The following is a 26,799-nucleotide window of genomic DNA, read 5'->3' on the forward strand; positions in this document are numbered from 1 at the left end:
TTCTTCTGTACAGATAGGATGTAATCCAGGCAGCATCATGGTAAATCTCCTCTGCATTCTCTGTAAAGTTTCACATTCTTTTTATAATGAGGTGTTAAGAACTGAACACAACACTCCATATGTGGTCTGACCAGAGTCTTACAAGGCTGCAGCATTACCTCATGGCTCTTGAACACCATCTCCATTATTCAAATAGCAACCTTCACTTGCTAACTAGACCCAGGAGTGAGCAATATCCAATGGGGATCAGTGCTTGCTAGGCCCCTGCCATTCATGCAGCTGTATCCAGCTACTTTCTATCTCTAAGAAAATTGTATGGAAAAATAAGATCAGAAATGCCTTGATGTGCTGAACCATATCAGGTGTCAATCTGACTACATCTGTATATCAGCAGGGCGAAGGGGACTTTTGTTCTCAACACACAAAACACATTATTCATTCACAAATCAGTAGTCTTGGAAATGTATAATAAATTTTATTGGCATATAGCTTACAAAATAAATGTGTGCTTCCAAAAATATATAAATTGCAAAGAAAGTACTACATAATTGAACCATGATAATTTTGCTGAGAGATGCCCTTGAGTTTTCTACATAGTTCATTATATTGATCCATTGGTTAGCAAATAATTCATTTTAATTTAACTCATAACATGAACCATCCTACCAATGACCTTACTGATAAAATAAAGAGTTCCTTGTGACAGAATATTCCTGAAAAGACCTTTATCATGTTTCAATATTGTTAAATCTCACTGTAGACCCTTCTGCTTGATACAGAGCTATTTCTATCTCATCTTCTTTTTCTGTATTCCTCCGGTGACGCTCCAAGCAGACCATGATTGCACCTGTGATTGAGGCTACAATGATGCCACTGATAAATATTGCAAAACCAACCATTACGAAAAATATATAGTCGAAGTAATCCAGAGGCGTGAGACAGATCTGCAATAACTTGTATAAGGCTCCAGAGACTGGGATCCCAACCATTGATTTCGGACTACGGCAGACAGTGTCTTTATGATCTGTGAATCAAAAGCAAATTATTTCCTTGTGTTTACTTGTTCAAAGAATCACATTGAATCACAACCAACAATAAGAGCATTAGATTAGAACAGGAGTTGGCCATCTGGTCCATCGAGCCTGCTCCATCAAGCCTGCTCCACCATTTAATAAGAACATGGCCAATCTGACCAAGGATTTGACTCCACCTACCTGCCTTTTCCTTGTAATCCTTAATTCCCCTGCTATGCAAACATCTATCAACCTGTGTCTTAAATATATTTAATGAAGTAACCTCCACTGCTTCCCTAGGCAGAGAATTCCACAAATTCACAACCCTCTGGGAAAAGCAGTTTCTCCTCATCTCCAATTTAAATCTGTTCTCGCAAATCTTGAGGCTATGTCCTTTAATTCTAGTCTCACTTACCACTGTAAACAATACAAGCAAGAAAAGAAAGTAATTTGCATGCATCTACGATTAGAACTTAAAATTGCACACTTCAGTGTTTCTTGGCAAAATCTTCTGCATAAATGCTGGTGGTTCCACAATAACTTTTAGATAGAAGTTTGGAACTCCTAAAGGAACACAGATGACTCAAACTTCAGCTCAGTTCATTCCTGAACCCACTGGTGCTCTCCCATCAATCCCTTCACAGAGTCCAACAAGGAGAGCAAACTTCACAGATTTGCCAGCAGTTAGGCTGAAAATTCTGCCCACAAGTTGGCCTCAGACAAGAAGAGGTACTGTGAACAAAAGGATGAATTACAAGATAAATTCCTTTTTCAATTTCATTAAGTTCACTTAAATGTATTTCATTATATTCTTGCCTTTTCAATATATTGATTTTTTATTTCACTGCTACAATAATATTTTAATTACTTTGCTTTTAAATGTTTGTTGAAGTCAGAACATGTGAGAGAGGAATTTGAGCTTATACATGTGAAAGTACAAAACAGGCACAGAATCAGCCTCCCAGCCCATTGAGCACCTCCTACATTTAACAAGATCAAAGCTGATCTGATTGTAACTTCAACTCTGTCTACCCACGTACCCTTTTATTCACACCTGCACCAAACCTTTGAGTGTGTCAAGAAATAACAACTGTTACTTTAAAAATATTCGAAGACTCTGTTTTCGCATGTCTTTGAAGAATAGACTTCTAAGACTCATATAGGAAGAGATTCTGCAGATGCTGGTAATCCAGAGCAACACACACAAAATACTCAGTAGGTCAGGCAGCATCTATGGAGATGAATAAATTGCTGATGTTCTGGGCTGAGACTCTTCATCAGTCTTGATAAAGTGCCTCGTGGTCCTCTGGGAGAGGAAAAAAATCTCAACTCTGTCCTCAATGGCAATCCTTCATTTTCAGCGTCATCTCCTCTTCCCCTGTCCCTTGTTCTCTCAAGTGGAGATCTTCTCCATATCTGGGCTATCAAAACCCTTCAGGATTTTATACACTTCCAGAGGCAACTAGTGAGCTTGGGCAGCTCACAGATGGATGCAGGCCATGGATTCTGACCATAGAAAGGCTTTCTAATTCTTACAGAAATGGTGCAATGGTGGCACAGCTTCACACATTCAGCTACCTGACTGCAATTCTGCCAGCTGATGCCACATGTGTGCTGCACATCTTGCCCAGATTTCACACATTTTCCTTGTGATCAGGCTCCTGCCTGATCCAAGCTTTCCAACTTCTTCCCACATCCCAAAGACATAAGACCAGGAGACATGGAAGCAGCATTAGGCCACTTGGCCATTCAAGTCTGCTCCGCCATTCCATCATGGCTGATTTAAGACAACAAGACCATAGGATATAGGAGAAGAATTAGGCCATTTGGCCCATCAAGTCTACTCCACAATTTCATCAGACTGTTCCATTTCCCTTTCAGTACCAATCTCCTGCCTTCTCCCTTCATGCCCTGACTAAACAAAAATCGATTAACCATGCCTTAAATATACCCAATGACTTGGCCTCCACAGCAGCCTGTAGCAACGAATTCCACAGATTCGCCACTCTCTGGCTAAAGAAATTCCCCATCTCCATTCTAAAAGGACATCCCCCTATTCTGAGGCTGTACCCTCTGGTCCTAGACTTCCCCCCCACCAAACACAGGAAACAGCCTCTCCACATCCACTTTATCAGAGCCTTTCGACATTTGAAAGGCTTCAATGAGATCCCCCTTCATCCTTCTAAACTCCAGAGAGTACAGGCAAGAGCCAGCAATTTGTCTTCCTATGGTAATCCTTTCATTTCCAGAATCATGCTTGTTAACCTCTTCTGAACCCTCTCCAATGTTGGCACATCTTTTCTTACATAAGAGGCCCAAAACTGCTCACAATACTCCAAGTGAGGCCTTACCAGTGCCTTATAAATCCTCAAAATTACATCCTTGATTTTATATTCCAGTTCTCTCAAAATGAATGCTAACATTTCATTTGCCTTCCTCACCACAGAATCAACCTTCAAATGAATCATTAGGGAATCCTGCACGAGGACTCCCAAGTCCCTTTGCACCTCAGATTTTTGAATTTTCTCTCCATTTAGAAAATAGTCTACACTTTTATTTCTTCTACCAATATGGATGAAAATACACTTCTGACACTGCATTCCATCTGCCACTTCTTTGCCTATTCTCCTAATCTATCTAAGTCCTTCCGCAGCTCTTACTTCTCAAACTTACCTACCCCTCCATCTTCTTTCATATCATTAACAAAACTTGGCCCCAAAGCCATCAATTCCATCATCCAAATCATTGACATATAACATAGAGAAGTGTTCCCAACACAGACCCTGTGGAATACAGGTGGTTACCAACAGCCAATCTGAAAAGGCTCCATTTTTTCCCACTCTTTGCCTCCTGCCAACCAGCCACTGCTTAATCCATGCTAGGGTCTTTACTATAATACCATGGACTCTTAACTTGTTAAGCAGCCTCATGTGTGGCATCCTGTCAAAGGCCTTCTGAAAATCTAAGTACACAACATCCACCAAGTCTCCTTTGTCTATCCAGCTTGTTTGATCTTCAAAGAATTCCAAGAGATTTGTCAGGTAAGATTTCCCCTTAAGAAAACCATGCTGACTTTGGCCTACTTTATCAACACCTCCAAGTACCATGAAATTTCATCCTTAATAGTGGACTCCAACATCTTCCCAACCACTGAAGTCAGGCTAACTGGCCTATAATTTCCTTTCTTCTGCCTCCCTCCCTTCTTAAGGGGAGCGTGTGGAATGGGCTGCCGGTGGCGGTAGTGAAGGAGGAAATGATAGGGTCTTTTAAGAGACTCCTGGATGGCTACATGGAGCTTAGAAAAATAGAGGGCTATGGGTAAGCCTAGGTAGTTCTAAGGTAAGGACATGTTCAGCACAGCTTTGTGGGCCGAAGTGCCTATATTGTGCTGTAGATTTTCTATGTTTCTATGTTTCTTAGAGAGTAGAGTGACATTTACAATTTTTCAGTCCTCCAGAACTATTCCAGGATCTACTGACTCTTTAAAGATCATTACAATATCTTCAACTACCTCTTTCCAAACCTTGGGGAATAGAACATCTAATCCAGATTGACTTATCTACCTTGAGGCCATTCAGCTTCTCAAGCACCTTCTCCTTCTGAATAGCAACTGGACTCACTCCTGCCCCTGACACTCTCGAATTTTTGGCATACAGCTTGTGTCTTCCACAATGCAGACTGGCACAAAATATTCATTAAGTTTGTTCACCAATTCTTTGTCGCCCAGTTCTACCTCCCCAGCTTCATTATCCAACAGTCTAATATCCACTCTTGACTCTCTTTTACACTTTATATCTGAATAAATCTTTTGGCATCCTCTTTTATATTATTGGCTAGTTTACCATCACATTTAATCTTTTCTCTCATGTTTTTTAGTTGCCTTCTGATGGTTTTTAAAAGCTTCCCAATCCTCTAACTTCCCACTAATTTTTGCTATATTATATGCCCTGTTTTCTTTTATGCTGGCTTTGACTTCCCTTGTCAACCACGGTTTGTCATCCTGCTTTTGGAATACTCCTTCTTTGGGATGTATCTATCCTGCACCTTTCTGAACTGCTCCCAGAAATTTCAGCTGTTGTTGTTCTGCTGTCATGCCTACTATTGTCCCCTCTGATCAACTTCTCTTCTCCCATGTGCCAGCTCTTCTCCCATGTGTCTGTAATTCCCTTTACTCCACTGTAATACTTTATACTTTATACTTCATTGTGGCCAAACAATTGATACTAGAATGTACAATCATCATAGCGATATTTGATTCTGCGCTTCCTGCTCATCTGACTTTATCTTCTCCCTCTCAACCTGCAGGGTGAATTCTATCATATTATGATCACTCCCTCCTAGGGGTCCCTTTACTTTTAGATCTGTGATCAAATCTGTTTCTTTGCATAGTACTCAATCCAGAATTGTCTTTTCCCTAGTGGGGTCAACCACAAGCCATTCTAACAAACCATCTCCTAGACATTCTACAAATTCCCTCTCTTGGGATCCAGCACCAACCTTATTTTCCAAATCTACCTGCAAATTGAAATCCCCGAAGACCATCGTAACATTGCCTTTATTGCATGTCTTTCCTGTTTCCCATTGAAACTTATATCCCACGTCCTGGCTACTATACAAGGGATCTTTATACAACCTCCACCAGGATCTTTTTTCCCTTGCAGTTTCTTAACTGCACCCACAAGGATTTCATTTTTTCCCAGCACAGCCACTCCATCCCTCTGCCTGCCCTTTTGATAAAAGGTGTATTAGATTAGATTAGATTAGATTATGAGGACACGCAGTCCTCTGTTATTGTCATTTAGTAATGCATGCATTAAGAAATGATACAATATTCCTCCAGAATGATATCACAGAAACACAAGACAGACCAAGACTGAAAAACTGACAAAACCCACATAATTACAACATATAGTTTCAACAGCGGAAAGCAATACCATAATTTGATAAAGAACAGACCATGGGCACGGGAAAAAAAAATCCATTCCCTGAATGTTAACCTCCCAACTATGATCTTCTTTCAGCCACGACTACATGATGCCCACAACATCATACCTGCCAATCTCTAACTACACTACAGGATCATCTGCCTTATTCTGTACACAGCGTACATTCAGATAAACTGGGGACTTCAGAAAGAGTAAGATAAGGGAACACACACCAGACCTCATACAGAGATCAGAACGAACAATTTCTAATTCCTGGATGTCAATATCTGAGGACCTAACCTAACCTGGACCCAACAAATCAATGCAACTATAAAGAAGGCAAGGCAGTGGCTATATTTCATTAGAAATTTGAGGAGTTTTGGTATGTCATCAAAACAACTCAAATTTCTACAGATGTATCGTTGAGAGCACTCTAGCTGGCTGCGCCGTCATTTTGTATGGTGGAGGGCTACTGCACAGGACCAAAGTAAGCTGCAGAGAGTTGTAAATTTAGTCAGCTCCGTCATGGGCACTAGCTTCCATTGTATCCAGGACATCTTCATGGAACGGTGCCTCAGAATGCCTGCATCCATCATTAAGAACCCCCATCACCTAGGACATGCCCTCTTCTCATTGTGACCATCAGGGAAGAGGTACAGAAGCCTAAAGGTACACATTCAATGATTCAGGAACAGCTTCTTCCCTTCTACCAACTGATTTCTGAATGAACAGTTAACCTATGAACACTATCTCACTACTTTTTTTTAAAATTTTCTAGTTTGTACTGCTAACTTAACTGATATAGTCACTATATTTCAGTTTTCTTTTTCCCTCTATTATCATGTATTACATTGTACTGCTGCCACAAAGATAACATGTGCTGGTGATATTAAACCTGATTCTGATAACACCTTTATTTCTATATTCATCACCATTTTTGATTTTGTATTTTGCCCCATGTTACACTTCATCTCATCCCACTGATTGCAATCATCTGCCTGTCTACCCTCACATTTCCACTGCACACCGTATCAACCTGTATACCAACTTCCCCATCCTCGTTGTGTCACTCTGGCTCCCACTCCCCAGCCAAAATAATTTAAACTCTCTCCAACAGCTCTACTAAACTTGCTCATATGGATATTACATCTTGGGTTCGGGTGTAACACGCCCTTTTTGTATAGGTCATACCTTCCCTAGAAGAGATCCCAATGATCCAAAAATCTGAAACTCTGCCCCTTAACATCACTTCATCTGTACTATCATCCTATTCCTGTGCTGACTAGCACATGGCACCAGGAGTATTCCAGAGAGTTCCACCTGGTAGGCCCTGTTTGCACTGACCTTGTCAGTCAGGAATTGAACCCAGGTGCACTTCCACTTCCTGCAGATGTAGTTATCATGGAGACAGTTTGGTACAAAATTCCACACCTCAGTAGAGGAGCATTCCACTGCCTGAACTACCATTCTGCCTGCACTTGTTATGCCTTTAGCTTCTCAAACTTGAGAACATAGAACATAGAATAGTACAGCACAGTACAGGCCCTTCGGCTCACAATGTTGTGCCGACCCTTAAACCCTGCCTCCCATATAACCCCCCACCTTAAATTCCTCCATATACCTGTCCAGCAGTCTCTTAAATTTCACTAGTGTATCTGCCTCCACCACTGACTCAGGCAGTGCATTCCACACACCAACCACTCTCTGAGTAAAAAACCTTCCTCTAATATCCCCCTTGAATTTCCCACTCCTGCACAGAATGCTCTCACCTTCTCTCCAGAGAGTAAAGCCCTAGCTCCCTTAATCCCTGATCATAGTTAAATGACAACAAACTTGACTTTATTTCTGCTGTCTCTAAAACTAACCCAAACGATTACTGACACTACTAGTGTGCAAAATGTGATTGGACAACTTGAGCTTCCACAGTATTTTACATCGGTTTTGAGCATGTTATAAAATTATCAGCCCTATGCACAATCCCCCTACCCACAATGCTAGCTACACCACTCCTCCTCTTTGAGAGAAAAAAATAACCCTAATTGTGAAAATCCTGAATCATATTCACCTTTAAACTTTGAATGAGGCATCAAACATCAAGCTGTATCACTTGGGGGATAAATATTCTAAACATACCTTAAAGAAGATCTAAATGATTTTTTCATAAAAGTAACAAAGAAATGTTGGGACTCTCTCATTGGGAGCTGTGGGAAACAAACTTCACCACATTATCTCTTGGGAATAAAGCAAAAGTTGTTTAAAAGCAAATGAAGTGAAAAGAATATTTCAAAATGTTGCTTAATACTGTTGGTTTAGAGCAGTTTTAGTGTTCAGCAAGACAGAAATAAGTTTTAGCAAAAGTTTTGGGGTAAAAAAGAACTCTTCATACTAGGGAAATAACTGGGTATGTACACAAACTGCAAGCTCTCTCCCAGTGACTTATCATTAAAAACAACAGGAGCATTCTGTCCCCTGTTCTCACCCAAGCCTGACCACTCTAACACTGTACACTCATACAATGGCCACTCCTCTCAAACCCCACTTCTTTTTATTGGCCCTTGCTAACTAACCCTAGTTACTATTAATCCAAGTAATCTCCTGCTGTGCAAACAAATCCCGACAAGCCCCATTTGCTTTCTAAAACTGGCGCTAAAGTCCGCGTGGAACTGCTTCCAACTCATACCATAATCTCCCACTTTGCAGACAAGTCCCGACAGGCTCCACTCGCATTTTAAAACTGGCACATAAAGCCCACGGAAATGTTTCCAACCCACTCTGCGATTTCCCGCTCCGCAGACATGCAAGTTGGTAGGTTAATTGGACTATGTATATTGCTCCTTAGTGTCTAAATTAGAGGATGTTGATGTATATCTGGAGGAAATAAGTTACAAGGGAAGTTAGTGAGGGAACGGGATTGCTCGGTGAGCTAGCATCAACCCATAGTGGGCTGAATTGTCTCCTTAATGTCATAAGAAGATATGACTTGTCAATATATTGATTCTTGATGCCTTTGGACAATAGTACTACATGGCTTTCTTTAATGCTGACTATTGCTTGGCATTTGTGGGTCATTTGCTACTCATCGCCTCATGGCTAAATATTGTCCAGTACCTGCTGCATGTGAATGTGGACTTTTCCTATCTGAGGTCTTGTAGACCACACTAAAGGCTACACTACAAATAGTGAATGACCCCACTACTAATCTCCTGATGAGAAAAGGTTCAAATATGCAGATACTGTGTTTTTTAATGTGTGTGATTGGGACAGAATCTTTTTGAAGTAAGCCAAGCAAAACCTACTAGTGTCAAGGATTAGACAAGACCAAATATATAAAATCACTCATATTACTAGCAGGTCACCATGGTAGCAGATAGATTGAGTAGTTCAAATCTCCCACATTTCAGTGAGCTGACTAATCTGTTTCTATAGCAACTCCTCAGTGAATTGCTGATTAGTTATCTCCCAGTCTAGGAGCAGCAATGCAGTGGCAGTTTCCGCACCCCCATCACTATAATGCCTGTGCTGCCCTTGTCAAAACCCATATGCTCTAGTGAAGGCTTTAGCCAGTGCTTGAAATGTTTTTGTGTGGGGAATTTGACTTGTGTTTATTGCTCTATGCAATAGTTGGTTTACCTCCACTCCAGCACTTTCAAAGGACCACCAACCAGTGCATGATCTCACCTTGAGATTAGACAACATATTTTAACGTTGACCTATTATTAAGATGAATTTGAATAATATTTGTGAATGATAAACAAAAATTTTTGACATAGTTTTTACATGTATTCTGGAGTAGAGTCATAGGGCCCTTCATCTCACTTAGTCCATGCCGAACTATTATTCTGTCTTGGCCCATCAACTTACTCCTAGACAATAGACCTCCATACCCTTCCTATCCATGTACTAATCCAAACTTCTCCTTAGTATTGAAATTAAACACGTATCCACCACTTCCACTGGCAGCTTGTTCCACACTTTCACCATACTCTGACTGAAGAAATTCCCCTTAAGCATTTCACCTTTCACTCTTAACCCATGACCTCTGTTCTAGAGTGTAAAAAAGTCTGCTTTCATTTACGATATCTATACCCCCTCGTCATTTTATATACGTCTATCAAATCTCCCCTCATTCTCCTACACTCCAGGGAATGAAGTCCTCACCTATTCAACCTTTCCCTATAACGCAGGACCTCAAGAGCTGGCAACATCCTTGTAAATTGTCTCTCTATTCTTTCAATTGTATTGCTATCTTTCCTGTAGGTAGGTGACCAGAGTGCACATAATACTCCAAATTAGGCCTCACCAACACTTTATACAACTTCAACATAGCATCCCAACTCCTGTACTCAATACTTTTGATTTATGAAGGCCAATGTGCCAAAAGTTCTCTTTTTTTAAGATTAGATTATGAGGACACGCAGTCCTCTTTTATTGTCATTTAGTAATGCATGCATTAAGAAACGATACAATGCTCCTCCAGAATGATATCACAGAAACACAAGACAAACCAAGACTACAGAAACTGACAAAAACCGCATAATTATAACATATAGTTACAACAGTGCAAAGCAATACTGTAATTTGAAAAAGAACAGACCATGGGCACAATAAAAAAAAGTCTCAAAGTCTCTCGAAAGTCCTATCATCTCACGCAAACGGAAGAAGGAAGAGAAACTCTCTTCCTGCCATGAACCTCCAGCGCCGCAAACTTGCCGACGCAGCACCCTGGAAGCACCCAACCACAGCCGACTCGAGTCCATCCGAAAACTTCAAGCCTCCGACCAGCCCTCCAACACCGAGCACCGAGCACCATCTCTGCCGAGCGCTTCGACCCCAGCCCCGGCAACAGGCAATAGTCTTTATGACACTATCTACTTGTGATGCCATTTATAAGGAATTAGGAATCTGTATTCCGATATCGCTCTGTTCTACCGCACTCCTCATTACTGTACTATTCACTTTGTAAGTCCTATTCTGATGTTGTCCTGTCAAGATGCAACAACTCACACCTGTCTACATTAAATTCCATCTGCCATTTTACCTCCCATTTTTCCAGCTAGTCCAGATCCTGCTGCAAGCTTTGATAACCTTCCTGCTGTCCACTATACCCCCAACCTCAGCATCATCTGCAAATTTGCTGATCCAGTTTACCACATTATCATCCAGATTGTTGATATAAATAACGATCTATAACAATGAACCCAGCATCGATCCTTGTGGCACAACTCTGGTGAAAGGCCTCCAGTCAGAGAGGCAACCATCTATTACCACCGTCTGGCTTTTCCCGCTAAACCAATGTTGAATCCAATTTACTACCGCATCCTGAATGCCAAGTGACTGAACCATCTTGACCAGCCTCTCACGTGGGACTTTGTCATCTTCAACATGATTGTTGCAAAGTAAAAAAGGAGTGGTTCAATATACCAAATTTATGTTTGACTCATGTCAAAATGTCAGGATTAGATACACACTAATATACAGGGTCATCAGCTATTCGGCTAATACAGAGAACTTTAAGTTGTCAACACCTTGACAGACAGTCAGCAATCACATTTTCCGTTCCTTTTATATGTTTTATTTTAATATCAAATTCCTGTAAGACCAGGCTCCAACTTAGCAACCTTTTGTTCTTATCCTTCATAGTGGCCAAAAACACTAATGGGTTGTGATCAGTGTAAATTACCAGTCGTTTCTGTGCCGGACAAATATAAACAAAATGTTGTAATGCTAGTATGATGGCCAGTAACTCCTTTTCCACAGTGGAATAATTTCTCTGATGGATATTAAATTTCTTAGAGAAATAAGCCACTGGGTGGTCAACCTCCTCTTTGTCTGTCTGCAACAGCACCGCCCCGGCTGCTTCGTCACTAGCATCTGTTGCTAGGGAGAAGGGTTTTGAAAAGTCAGGCACATTCAGCACAGGATCATGACACAGAATCGCCTTCAGACTCTCGAAGGCTTGTTGACAAAGGTCGTTCCACACAAACCTCGCATTCTTTGGCAAGAGCTTAGTGAGAGGAAGAGTAATATCCACAAAGTTTTTGCAAAACTTCCGATAGTACTCCACCATCCCCAAGAATCTTCTCAGGGCTTTCTTGTCTGTCAGGGTGGGGACTTCAGAGATAGCCCGCACCTTAGACTGCATCAGAGCCAGCTGCCCCTGTCCTACCACAAATCCCATATAAGTGACCTTCGCGTGGCCGAATTCACTTTTTGCGAGGTTCACTGTCAAGTTGGCTTCAAACAGCCATTTAAATAGTTCCACAATGTGCTCCTCCCACGTGTCACCCCAGACCACTAAATCATCAATATACGCTTCTGCATTCTTTAGCCCTTTTGTCACTGAATTAATCATCCTGTAGGCTGATTACTAGGTTGACCTGATGTGACAACACCACCATGTACCGGCTCTTTGCATCGCCTCGGGACATCCGGACATACGTGTGCGTGCCGGTTAATTAGCTTTCTCAGCAGCTCGTTCTGTTCGGGGGTTAAGGGAGAGACCTTATCAGCAAAGCTGACCAAAACAATAGAGTTCTCCCATCTGGTCGGCACCATACTTAGCTGTTCAAAATGGGTTTTCCCCTTATCAGGTGGCACCCTAGCCTCTTTAATTTTCGTGATAACACCGACTAGGTCTGCTCGCTTATTGTGGCAAGCTGTTAACATATCAATAGCCTGTAACTGCGTTAGCTCACGTCTACAATAATCAATAGCATCCTTCCTCCTGTGCGGCCAGTAAAACTCTTTCATGATTCTATCGACTGTTTTCCTCACCCCAAAATGTCCACCGAGGGGTATCTTGTGGGCCAGCTTAAAAATCTCATCCCCATAAATTTTTGGCACTACCACCTGGTGCACCACCCCCCATTCCTCATCTGCGGGCATGGTACGTGGTCTCCATTTCCTCATTAGTACTCCCTCCTTCACATAATAGCCCACTGGCTCCTCCTTTAATTCTGCTTTGGAGAGAGCTGTCTCCGTCAAAACCATTAGCTCCTCCTCTCACTCCTGTGCCTGTATAAATTCCTTCCTTGCTAATGATAAGTCTAACTCAACTCCCTTACTTCCTTCCATTTTACTATGCTCCTTCTTTTCACTTTCTGACGCCTCCTGGTACAAGGCTGGTAAAAACATCTCAGCTAAATCTACATTCGCTTCGGCAGCCTTTCTGGACATGCGCTGAATCACTGCGCAAACGGGATAAACCTGTGAGTCTATGGGCAGGTCCTCAGTCCTGGCAGACTGGCTTGTCAATCTTACTGCTGGGTACACCTCTCCGCTGGCAAGGTCATTACCGAGCAAGACCTCCACATCTTCCATCGGTAGTTCAGGCCTCACCCCGATCATGACCGGTCCGGAGACCAAGTCGCTTTTTAGGTGTATCTGGTGCAAAGGTACTGCTTCAGTCCCTTTCCCAATGCCTTTTATCACACTGACCTCCCCAGTCTCGGTCTCTGAACTAAAGTCTAACACACTCCTTAAGATCAGTGACTGACAAGCTTCAGTGTCTCTCCAGATCTGTACTGGAACCAGGTTTAACCCCTCCTTCACCGACACCAATCCGGCCGAGATAAACTTCTCGCGCCCTTCCTGAACTTTATCAGACCTCTTCTCCCCTAGCAGTTTGTTTTCCAGCTCAATACAGCCAGTCGGAACCGTCGTTTTTCCTTTCCCCGTCTTCTTCTTTGGGGCAAAGCACCTGGATGCAAAGTGACCGGCTTTCCCACAATTATAGCATACGACCCCAGGAGACTTCCTATTAAACTGCTCCCGGTCTTCCTTATCCTTCTCACTAGCGCCTGGCTTACTTTCTGGCTTTTCCGGCGGACTATCTTCGCCCTCTTGACTACCCTTCTGGTAGCTTTTACTCGGGGTAAACTTCACTTTGTGCATTAACACGTATTCATCTGCTAACTTAGCAGTTGCGGCTAAAGTTTCTGCTTCTTACTCATCTAGATAGGGCCTCATACCTTCAGGGACACAACTTTTAAACTGCTCAATCAGTACTAGCTGTAGCAGTCTGTCATAATCCCCATTGACTCCTTTCCAGGCGCACCAACGCTCACAATACATCTGCATCTCATGGGGAAACTCTAAATACGTGCGGCCCCACTGCTTCCTCGCATTCCGGAACCTCTGCCGGTATGCCTCCGGGACCAACTCATAGTTCCTAAGTATCGCCTCTTTCACCACATCATACCTCTGGGCATCTTCTGCGGACAATGCTGGGTAAGCTTGCTGGGCTTTTCCTTTAAGTACACTCTGAAGCAAAACAGCCCACTTATCCCTCGGCCAGTCCTGACTTGCAGCGACTTTTTCAAAATGTAGAAAGTACCGATCAACATCGGCCTCCTCAAATGGGGGAACCAGTATAACCTCCTGAGTCGCCCTGAACCCTCCACCTTGGTTCAGCATGGGCCCCTGCGCTAGCCTGATCCTTAACTTCTCCAGCTCAAATTCCCTTTCCCTCTGTTTCTCTCTAGCTTCTCGTTCTAACTGCCTGTCCCTCTCTTCTTGTTCCAGCTGTTTACCCAGAACTCGTGCTCGAGTCTCATTTTTTCAATCTGCAGCTGTACTGCTTCTCCACCAGTTTGCCCATAGATACCACCTCCAGCTCCCCTTGGGGAAACATACCTTTAGATACATAATGCTCTATGATAGCTTTGTGCATCTCCGCTCTCCTCATAGAAACATAGAAACATAGAAAATAGGTGCAGGAGTAGGCCATTCGGCCCTTCGAGCCTGCACCGCCATTTATTATGATCATGGCTGATCATCCAACTCAGAACCCTGCACCAGCCTTCCCTCCATACCCCCTGATCCCCGTAGCCACAAGGGCCATATCTAACTCCCTCTTAAATATAGCCAATGAATCGGCCTCAACTGTTTCCTGTGGCAGAGAATTCCACAGATTCACCACTCTCTGTGTGAAGAAGTTTTTCCTAATCTCAGTCCTAAAAGGCTTCCCCTTTATCCTCAAACTGTGACCCCTCGTTCTGGACTTCCCCAACATCGGGAACAATCTTCCTGCATCTAGCCTGTCCAATCCCTTTAGGATTTTATACGTTTCAATCAGATCCCCCCTCAATCTTCTACATTCCAACGAGTATAAGCCCAGTTCATCCAGTCTTTCTTCATATGAAAGTCCTGCCATCCCAGGAATCAATCTGCTGAACCTTCTTTGTACTCCCTCTATGGCAAGGATGTCTTTCCTCAGATTAGGGGACCAAAACTGCACACAATACTCCAGGTGTGGTCTCACCAAGGCCTTGTACAACTGCAGTAGTACCTCCCTGCTCCTGTACTCAAATCCTCTCGCTATAAATGCCAGCATACCATTCGCCTTTTTCACCGCCTGCTGTACCTGCATGCCCACTTTCAATGACTGGTGTATAATGACACCCAGGTCTCATTGCACCTCCCCTTTTCCTAATCAGCCACCATTCAGATAATAATCTGTTTTCCTATTTTTGCCACCAAAGTGGATAACTTCACATTTATCCACATTAAATTGCATCTGCCATGAATTTGCCCACTCACCCAACCTATCCAAGTCACCCTTCATCCTCTTAGCATCCTCCTCACAGCTAACACTGCCGCCCAGCTTCGTGTCATTCGCAAACTTGGAGATGCTGCATTTAATTCCCTCATCCAAGTCATTAATATATATTATAAACAACTGGGGTCCCAGCACTGAGCCTTGCGGTACCCCACTAGTCACTGCCTGCCATTCTGAAAAGGTCTCATTTATTCCCACTCTTTGCTTCCTGTCTGCTAAACAATTCTCTATCCACATCAATACCTTACCCCCAATACCGTGTGCGTTACATTTGCACACTAATCTCCTGTGTGGGACCTTGTCAAAAGCCTTCTGAAAATCCAAATATACCACATCCACTGGTTCTCCCCTATCCACTCTACTAGTTACATCCTCAAAAAATTCTATGAGATTCGTCAGACATGACTTTCCTTTCACAAATCCATGCTGACTTTGTCCGATGATTTCACCGCTTTCCAAATGTGCTGTTATCACATCTTTGATAACTGACTCCAGCAGTTTCTCCACCACCGACGTTAGGCTAACCGGTCTATAATTCCCCGGTTTCTCTCTCCCTCCTTTTTTAAAAAGTGGGGTTACATTAGCCACCCTCCAATCCTCAGGAACTAGTCCAGAATCTAACGAGTTTTGAAAAATTATCACTAATGCATCCACTACTTCTTGGGCTACTTCCTTAAGCACTCTGGGATGCAGACCATCTGGCCCTGAGGATTTATCTGCCTTTAATCCCTTCAATTTTCCTAACACCACTTCCCTACTAACATGTATTTCGCTCAGTTCCTCCATCTCACTGGACCCTCTGTCCCCTACTATTTCTGGAAGATTATTTATGTCCTCCTTAGGGAAGACAGAACCAAAGTAATTATTCAACTGGTCTGCCATGTCCTTGCTCCCCATAATCAATTCACCTGTTTCTGTCTGTAGGGGACCTACATTTGTCTTTACCAGTCTTTTCCTTTTTACATATCTATAAAAGCTTTTACAGTCAGTTTTTATGTTCCCTGACAGTTTTCTCTCATAATCTTTTTTCTCCTTCCTAATTAAGCCCTTTGTCCTCCTCTGCTGAACTCTGAATTTCTCCCAGTCCTCAGGTGAGCCACTTTTTCTGGCTAATTTGTATGCTTCTTCTTTGGAATTGATACTATCCCTAATTTCTCTTGTCAGCCACGGGTGCACTACCTTTCTTGATTTATTCTTTTGCCAAACTGGGATGAACAATTGTTGTAGTTCATCCATGCAATCTTTAAATGCTTGCTATTGCATATCCACTGTCAATCCTTTAAGTGTCATTTGCCAGTCTATCTTAGCTAATTCACGACTCATACCTTCAAAGTTACCCCTCTTTAAGTTCAGAACCTTTGTTTCTGAATTAACTATGTCACTCTCCATCTTAATGAAGAATTCCACCATATTATGGTCACCCTTACCCAAGGGGCGTCTCACGACAAGATTGCTAATTAACCCTTCCTCATTGCTCAAAACCCAGTCTAGAATAGCCTGCTCTCTAGTTGGTTCTCCGACATGTTGGTTCAAAAAAACATCCTACATACATTCCAAGAAATCCTCTCCCTCAGCACCTTTACCAATTTGGTTCACCCATTCTACATATAGATTGAAGTCACCCATTATAACTGCTGTTCCTTTATTGCACACATTTCTAATTTCCTGTTTAATACCATCTCCGACCTCACTATTACTGTTAGGTGGCCTGTACACAACTCCCATCAGCGTTTTCTGCCCCTTAGTGTTATGCAGCTCTACCCATATCGATTCCACATCTTCCCGGCTTATGTCCTTCCTTTCTATTGCGTTAATCTCATCTTTAACCAGCAACGTCACCCCACCTCCTTTTCTTTCATGTCTATCCCTCCTGAATATTGAATATCCCTGAACGTTGAGCTCCCACCCTTGGTCACCCTGGAGCCATGTCTCTGTGATCCCAACTATATCATAATCATTAATAACAATCTGCACTTTCAATTCATCCACCTTGTTACGAATGCTCCTTGCATTGACACACAAAGCCTTCAGGCGCTCTTTTACAACTCTCTTAGCCCTTATACAATTATGTTGAAAAGTGGCCCTTTTTGATGCTTGCCCTGGATTTGTCGGCCTGCCACTTTTACTTTTCTCCTTACCACTTTTTGCTTCTACCCTCACTTTACACCCCTCTGTCTCTCTGCACTGGTTCCCATCCCCCTGTTGTGAACTAACCTCCTCTCGCCTAGCCTCTTTAATTTGATTCCCACCCCCCAACCATTCTTGTTTAAAGTCACCTCAGTAGCCCTCGCTAATCTCTCTGCCAGGATATTGGTCCCCCTAGGATTCAAGTGTAACCGGTCCCTTTTGTACAGGTCACGCCTGCGCCAAAAGAGGTCCCAATGATCCAAAAACTTGAATCCCTGCCTCCTGCTCCAATCCCTCAGCCACGCATTTATCCTCCACCTCATCGCATTCCTACTCTCACTGTCGCGCGGCACAGGCAGTAATCCTGAGATTTCTACCTTTGCAGTCCTTTTTCTCAACTCCCTTCCTAGCTCCCTATATTCTCCTTTCAGGACCTCTTCCCTTTTCCTACCTATGTCATTGGTACCTATATGTACCACGACCTCTGGCTCCTCACCCTCCCACTTCAGGATATCTTGAACACGATCAGAAATATCCCGGACCCTGGCACCATTGTCGACTTCCCCTTAAAAAGATTCAACCATTTGGCCACAGTTGACAATTCTGATTTCCTGGCATCCTCTAATGCCTCCAAGGTTGGCGCCTTTAGAAATTCCTCAATCTCCATTTCTGCTGTTTGCCCTTTTTTTCTTTCGGGAATTTTAACCCAATCAATTTACTCAGTCCCAAATTTGGCGTTCAAAATCCTGGATGAGCCCCCACTTATGTTACGTACCCCGTAACTGGGTTGCCGAACCAGCAGAAATGGACCACTAGTTGGAGTCTGGATTACTGGAAGCTAATAAAGTTTTAGTGAAGGAATAAGTAACACAGTACCCTAATCGTACGGATATAAATGCAACAGGTTAGCAATGATAAAACACATATGTACACAGAACTAGGGTAATAGGAATCAATCAAGCTCTATCGCAGTCTAGGGGTAAAATGATCAGTCTCAAGTGACGCAGAGTTCAGTTCAGCTTAGTACAGTTCACAGTAATCGCTGTTGTGCCGTTGGAGAGAGAGAGAGAGAGAGAGAGAGAGATGATTCAGCAGACCTTTGATGTCCACAGGTGGTTTCGGGCGGAACCTTTTATGTCTTCTGTGGTCACTGACTGTGACCCCTCCATTCCGGATATGACCGTTCTTCCACGGTGAACCTGGCACCCAGGCAAGGGCGGACACACACACCAGGTTCCCACCGATCGTACCCTTTTTACCCTGTGCGTCTATGGTCGGTTCCCGCGAACCAGACCTCCAACTCCCACCAACTTGTGGGGGGGCACACCACTCTTCCAGGGTCTCGTTATCCCGTGATCTTGTGGTGTATGTCGTGCCTTAACGAACCTGTTCTTTTTATCCCCCTGCTGGGGTATCGCCTGTCCATCAAACTTCAAACAGTTCAGGTTCAAAGCAACCATCTGTCAATACTCTGAATTGTGTCTCTTTTCGTTATCTCTCTCCTCTCTCATTAACATTTTGAACATTTCTCCATTGTCTCACTTATCTCTCTCTCATTAGCATCAATCTTCTGATAACCTGGTTTTTCGTCACAACACAAAGCCTTGACTTGGCACTCAGGAACAGCCGAGCCTTGGACTTGGGATGACAGGAACCTCGGAACCTTGGACTTGGGACGACAGGAACGCAGAACACAGAGCCTTGGCCTAGAGCACAGGAACACGGAGCCTTGGACTTGAGAGACAGGACCATGGAACACAGAGCCAGGACCCCTCCTTGGGAACAGGATGTAGGGCTGGAACTCATACACAGAACACAGAGAGACAGTTCTCAACACAAGGTAGCAGCAAATGGCCGGACCTACCTAGCGAAGGCATGGACACAGAGACAGTGCCAAACAATGATAGACAGTTCTTTATCTAGTCACGGCAAGGCTCCGGCCTTGTTCCGGTGGTGACAGCGATACAGGTGAGGACGCAGGCAGAGGTTGCAGGCAGAGGCTGCAGGAGGAGGAGGAAGGGGAAGGGAAGGGAACAGTCCAGCCTTGGGGTAATGGCAAAGACGGCCTGGCTTACCCAACAGAGGCAAGGACGAGATATTGACGAGACGAAGCAGCGCCCACACTCGAAACCAGGGCCACTCATATTCCCAGTCCCAAGACGAGCATCAGGTGCCTATGATTAAGCCCAAATGAAACCACGGACAGCCGGAAGACCTGGAGTCCGGAGTCCGTGGACCGGACCGTGAACCACAACGCGGACTTCCCGGACCGGACCATGACAGGTTTACAATCTTTTACATAGGGTGATGGTTATTTTTATTAATTAACCAAGAATATTACTAAATTTTAAAATGGCCTATTTCTGTATGAAGCTTATACCAAACATATATTTGTAAAATTAAAGTTTTTGCATTAAAGTCGAAATTTGAAAATAGACATTTTAATAATTGTCACAAAATTCAATGATACGATAACATAAATCTTAACTTAAATAGAAGGAAATAAGGAAGGTTAAAGTAGAACTTAACAGTGAAGTTTACAATTAAGTTATAAGTCTACCTTTTATAAAGTAAAGCAAGACAGAAAACTATTGAAACACATAAGAATTGGAAGCTTTTTAAAAATGCTTTTACAATGAAGCAATTCTGCTCAGGTATGCATAGGAAAAGGTTTAGCAAATATCTACATCAACAGTTCCCAAAGCCATATCTGGACCATTATTCTGCAAAGGGACAAAGATGATAAAAGGTGTGCTAATCACCTTAAATAATATTATTATAAATCTTTATAATGCACCAACCATTATTTTCACATGCTCCACCCCCTCTCCAAGCCTACACTACACCACTTTGGCTGAAGAACTTCTCAATATGAGCTATACAATTGATTAGAAATTGCACCTCAAAGTGTTATTTCCTGCCATGTATTTCTCTATACAGCTCTAAAGGTCTTTCGGAGATTAGCTTTCTAAGATAGGAAGCCTAATACAGATCTGAAATTGGAAATTATATTGTTACTCTTCTCTGGATGCTTCCATAGCTTGATACAATCTCTTCTTTCTAGCTTTGCGTTCAGTAAGCAGAACTGGATGCAAGCTAAAACTTCCACGATGCTCTTTGAAGATTCTTTGACATTGATTTACTGTAGTTACCTTGCTTAGCATTTTATTAGCCTTGTGGTTTACTACTCAGTGCCAAAAGGCCATATGATGCACCTCACAAAGCACTGGAGAAACTCAGAAGCTCAGGCAGCATCTATGGAGGAAAATGGACCTTTGATCTTAACCTCAAACATCTACTGCCCATTTCCCTCCCATTGAGTTCCTCCAGCATTTTGTGTGTTGCTGCATATTTCAGAATTGCAGTCTCTTGTGAGTCCATATTTTGCACCAGATTGCGCATGCCTATGCATTTCTTCCTAATTCATTCTAACCATTTCTGCCACATTTTTTCTAGAATGCATCTCATATTCCCCCTTCCTATCTGATGAGATCCTAATCTAGCTGAAATTCCATGCAAATTGAAACCCTCATTTATTTTTACAAACTTGTTTAAACCCAGTTTTTTTTGGGGGGGGAGTGTTTGATTTGCTCAGTTCCATTTCTTAATTGTTGTGCAAAATTGGGAAATGTGCAATATTTGCAGTATAAATGTCAGTCTGCATCTGAAAGAGAGAATACACTTTTTTTCTAAGATTCTTCATCAGAACCAAACAAGCCCATTCTCCATTTCATTGGAAGGCTAAAACTTCGGACTTTGCTGCCACTTTTTGTTTACTTCTTTCATGATGAAAACAAATCTGTCAATTCAATCAATTACACTTTGACCTGTTCTAGGGTAAAATCCAGGAAGAACCAGCTTTTTAACTATTTATTTTTACACATTTTGATTCTCTTCATAATTTTAATTCAAGTATTTAGATTTCTCAGTCTCTGCTAATTCAGTCTTGCAACTGTTAATCTTGAAGTCAGCACACAACAGATAACTTACAATCTCTCCAAAATTGCATAAACACAGATAATGATACAGATTTTGAGACTGAACCTCACCTGGAAAAGTAACTTTGCTTTCCTTTAACCACTGACTCAGCAGTTTAATCGTGCATTGACAATCCCAGGGATTACCAGACAAATACACGGATTTCAGTCCTTGAAGACCTCGTATTAATGAAACGTTAAAAAATGACAGATTATTGTTTCTGAGATCAAGCACCCGAAGTCCAATGTTTGTTTCAAAGGCGCCCCGCTGCACTTCGCTTATCTTGTTATTATTGACCTTCAGTACGATCAGGTTAGTTAAACTTTCCAATGTCGTCGAGCCGATTTGTTTCAAGGCATTGTAACTGAAATCTAAATAAACTAGCTTTATGCCAGAGAGGAAATCCAGTTTTGAAATCTCCGATATTGCATTGTGGCTACAATCCAGGTGCACCAGATCAACGAGCAGATTGAGTTCCAGAGAATTGATTTCGGAGATACTGTTGTCTGAGAGGTCAAGATGCCTGGTGTTTAATGGAAGGCTTTCTGGAAAAGCATTTAAACCTTTGCCTTTGCAGGTTACCTTGAAAGGTTCGCATATACACATAGATGGACAATCAGCAGCCAATGTCACTCCCACTAACAGCAATTTCCATAGCAGTCCCTGCGGCTCTCTACGATAAAGGAACATGTTGATAAGATGTTATCCAAACCGTAACTTCATTGTTAATATATATATATATATATATATATAGGTGCAATATTAAATCTGATATTTTAATATGCATATACATATGTTTAAAAAAGTTTGATTAGGCGGAGACCTCAATCCATTGCAACAATTAACTAGCCATGACTGAAGGCAGAAATTGCTTCGTACCAATATACTGCGCAAGGGCTAACCTGCTGAAAGAGATCAACCTGAAAGTTAAGAAGCGTTGGCTGCTGAGCCGCTAACCGCGATGAAGCCTTTGATCTAATATCAACGCAGTTGCCGGTCAACGCATTTGTGACGTCCTAAATGTAACGACCGTCTTAAAGGAGAAGTCCAGCAACTACGTCTCTCAGCAAGGTGGATGTCGCACTGACTTATACCTTGCTGCGGGCAGGCAGCAACTCTCGGACACCTCCTCTGAAGAAGACACCCCCCCTCCCCGGACCATCACAAGACTGTCTCCGACATCATCAACTCTGGAGAACTCACATAGTCACCAAGCTCATAGTTCCCTTATCCCGTACTGCTCGCTTCTACTTCCAGTGCAAGATCCACAAGCCGGGCTGACCGGTAGGCCTATTATCTCTGCCAGCTCCTGCTCCATTGAACTCGTGTCCTATACCTCCATTCCATTCTATCACCCTTCGTTCAGTCCCTTCACACCTTCATCCGGGACAGGATCTCCTCAGTAACTTTCAATTCCCTGCCCCTAACCGCCTGATTTTCTTCATGGATATTCAGTCCCTATACTCTTCAATCCCTCATCAAGAAGGCCTTAAAGCACTCCGCTTCTTTCCTAACAAAAGAACCAACCAATTCCCCTCCACCACCGCCCTCCTCTGTCTGGCAGAACTGGTCCTCGCACTCAACAGTTTTTCCTTCAGCTCCTCCCACTTTCTCCAGACTTGAGGGGTAGTCATGGGCACCCGCATGGGCCCAGCTATGCCTGCCTTTTGGCTGGCTAGTAGAACAGTCCATGTCCGAAGTCCTCCCCAGGAGTACACCCCAACTGTTTCTTTGATACTGACGACCGCATTGGGGCTGCATATGCACTCAGGCTGAGCACGGCAATTTCATCAACTTTGCCTCTAACTTCCACCCTGCCCTTAAGTTCACTTGGACAATTTCTGACATCTCCCTCCCCTTTCTCGATCGCTCTGTCTCCATCTCGAGAGGCAAACTGTCAAACGACATCTTTCATAAACCTACCAATGCCCACGGTAATCTTGACTATTCAGCACCGCTTCCCACCCTGCCTCCTGTAAAAATGCTATTTCCTTTTCTCAGTTTCTTCGTCTCTGCCGCATCATTTCCCAGAATGCGGCTTTCCCTTCCAGGATTTCAGAGTCGTCTTTCCTCTCTAACGAATGGAGTTTCGCTTCCTCCACCATTGATGCTGCCCTCGCCCATATCTCCTCAATTTCCCAAATGCCCGCGCTTATCCCAACCTCCCGCCGCCTTAACAGTGATAGAGTTATCCTTGTCCTTGCCTATCAGCCCAGGAGTCTCCGCATCCAACAGATCATTCTCCACAACTCCAAGGGGGTCGTACCACTAAACATGTTGTTAGCAGCCCCCCCCCCCAGCATTCCGCGGGGATCGCTTCCTCCACGATTCCATAAGACCAGAAGATATTGGAGCAGAATTAGGCCTTTTGGCCCATCAAGTCTGCTCCACTATTTCACCATGGCTGATCCAATTTTTCTCTCAGCCCCAGTCTCCTGTCTTCTCCCCGTATTCCGTCATGCCCTGACCAATCAAGAATCTGTCAAACTCTGCCTTAAATATACATAAAGTGTTGGCCTCCACAGCCGCCGGTGGTGAGGAATTCCACAGATTCACCACTCTCTGGCTAAACAAATTCCACCTCATCTCCATTCTAAAAGGACACTCCTCTATTCTGAGGTGGGGTCCTCTGGTCTTAGACTCTCCCACCAAAGGAAATGTCCTCTCCACATCCACTCTATCAAGGACTTTCACCATTTGATAAGTTTCAATGAGGTCACGCCTCATTCTTCTGAATTATGGTGAATACAGGCCTGGAGCCATCAGATGCTCTTCATATGACAAGCCATTCAATCCTGGAATCATTTTCGTGAGCCTCTTTTGAACTTTCTCTTGTTTCAGCACATCCTTTCTAAGATAAGAGTCCCAAACCTACCCACAATACTCCAAATGAGGCTTCACCAGTGCTTAATAAAGTCTCAACATTACATCAACACACACACGACCCGAAACTTCGACTGTACCTCTTCCTATAGATGCTACCTGGCCTGCTGCGTTCACCAGCATTTTGTGTGTGTGTTGCTTGAATTTCCAGCACCTGCAGATTTCCTCGTCTCAACATTACTTCCTTGCTTTTATGTTCCACTCCTCTTGAAATGAATGCGAACGTTGTACATCGTTTGTATTTACCTTCCTCACCACAGACTCAATCTGCAAATTAACCTTTAGGGAATCCTGCACAAGGACTCCCAGGTCCTGTTGCACATTAGTTTTTTGTATTTTCTCTCCATTTAGAAAATAGTCAATCCTTTCACTTTTTTCTACCAAAGTGCATGACCATACACTTCCCGACGCTGTATTCCATCTGCCATTTCTTTGCCCATTCTCGAATTCGTCTGTCCTTCTGTAGCCTCTCTACTTCCTCAAAACTACCTGCCCCTCCACCTCTTTATATCATCTGCAAACTTTGCAACAAAGCAATCAATTCCATCATCCAAATCATTGACATATAATGTAAAAGGAATCATTCCCAACACAGATCCTTGTGGAACACCACTAGTCACTTACAGCCAGCCGGAAACTTTGCCACACTTTGCCTGCTGCCAATCAGCCACCGCTTTATCCATGCTAGAATCTTTCCTGTAATACCTTGGGCTTGTAGCTTGTTAAGCAGCCTCATGTCTGGCACCTTGACAAAGGCCTTCTGAAAATACAAATATATAGCATCAACTGATTCTCCTTTGTCTATCCTGCTTGTTATTTTTTCAAAGAATTCCAACAGATTTGTCAGGCAAGATATTCCCAAAGAAACCAAGCTGACTACGGCCTATTTTATCATGTACCTCCAAGTACCAAGACCTCATCCTTAATAATTGACTCCAACGTCTTCCCAACCACTGAGATCAGACTAAATGGCCTACAGTTTCCTTTCTTTTGCCTCTCTCCCTTCTTGAAGAGTGGAGTGACATTTACAGTTTTCCAGTCTTCCAGAGCCATTCCAGATTCAAGTGATTCTTGAAAGTTCACTACTAATGCCTCCACAATCTCTTCAGCCACCCCCTTCAGAACTCTGAGGTGTTTACCATCTGGTCCAAGTGACCTTTCAGTTTCCCAAGAATCTTCTCTCTAGTTATGGCAACTTCAAACACTTCATGGCCTCTGACACCTGGAACTTTCACCATACTTCTAGAGTCTTCCACAGTGAACACTGATGCAAAATACTTATTCAGTTTGTCCGCTGTTTCATTGTGCCCCATTACTACCTCTCTAGCAATGTTTTCCAGCAGTCCAATATCCACTCTTGCCTTTCTTTTACATTTTATGTATCTGAAGAAACTTTTGGTATCCTCTTTAATATTATTAGCTAACTTAATTTCTAATTCCATCTTTACCTTCTTAATGATTTTTGGTGCCTTCTGTTGATTTTTAAATGCTTCCCAGTCCTCTAACTTCCCACTAATCTTTGCTGTATTATATGTCCTCTCTTTGGCTTTTATGTTGGCTTTGATTTTTCTTGTTAGCCATGGTTGTGTCATCTTTCCTTTAGAATACTTCTCCCTCTTTGGGATGTATATATCCTGTGCCTTCTGAATTGGTTCCAGAAATTCCAACCATTGCTGCTCTGCCGTCATCCCTGCCAGTGTTCTTTTCCAATTAATTCGGGCCAACTCCTCTCTCATGCCTCTGTAACTCCCTTTATCCACTGTAATACTGATACGTCTGACTTTAGCTTCTAAAATTTAAGGGTGAATTCGATAATATTATGATCACTTTCCCCTGAGGGCTTTTTTACCTTGAGCTGTCAAAGCAATTCTGTTTAATTGCACAACACCCAATCCAGAATAGCTGATCCTCCAGTGGGCTTAACCATGTGCTCCTCTAAAAAGCCATCTCATAGGCACTCTGGAACACTCCACCTCTTAGAATCTGGGACCAACCTGATTTTCCCAATCTACCTGCATATTGAAGTTCCCCGTGACTCTTGTTACGTTGCCCTTTTGACATGCATTTTCTATCTCCCATTGTAATTTGTAGGCAACATCCTTACTTCTGCTTGGTAGTCTATATACAACTCCCATCAGTTACCCTTGCAGTTCCTTAGCTCTCTCCACAATGATTCAAAACCTTCCGACCCTATGTCATCTCTCTCTAATGATTTGATTTAATTTTTTACCAACAGAGCAACGCCACCCCCTCTGCCTTCCTCCCTATCCTTTCAATACAATGTGTATCCTTGGACATTAAGTTCTCAGCTATA

The 26,799-nt window shown here is 42.9% G+C and overlaps 1 protein-coding gene across 1 annotated transcript; it reads right to left on the reverse strand.

The window, feature by feature from the left end:
* Positions 1-728: 728 nt before the first annotated feature.
* Positions 729-22,292, reverse strand: lrrc52 (leucine rich repeat containing 52). Its single transcript, XM_072274735.1, has 2 exons — positions 21,674-22,292; positions 729-1,024 (listed from the first exon to the last, which is right to left on the reverse strand). Exons 1-2 carry the CDS (start codon positions 22,290-22,292, stop codon positions 729-731), a joined length of 915 nt encoding a protein of 304 aa, XP_072130836.1.
* Between the last annotated feature and the right edge of the window lie 4,507 nt (positions 22,293-26,799).

This window comes from Mobula birostris, chromosome 12 (assembly GCF_030028105.1).
Source record: "Mobula birostris isolate sMobBir1 chromosome 12, sMobBir1.hap1, whole genome shotgun sequence".
In the NCBI taxonomy this organism is placed as follows: Eukaryota; Metazoa; Chordata; class Chondrichthyes; order Myliobatiformes; family Myliobatidae; genus Mobula; species Mobula birostris.

Bases quoted from the DNA above. Each gene is read 5' to 3' on its own strand.
- lrrc52 (XM_072274735.1), bottom strand. From the start codon at position 22,292: ATGTTCCTTTATCGTAGAGAGCCGCAGGGACTGCTATGGAAATTGCTG. The intron at 1,025-21,673 runs GTGAGGTTCAGT...TTTGATTCACAG, and splicing joins AAGCAAAGTTACTTTTCCAG to ATCATAAAGACACTGTCTGC.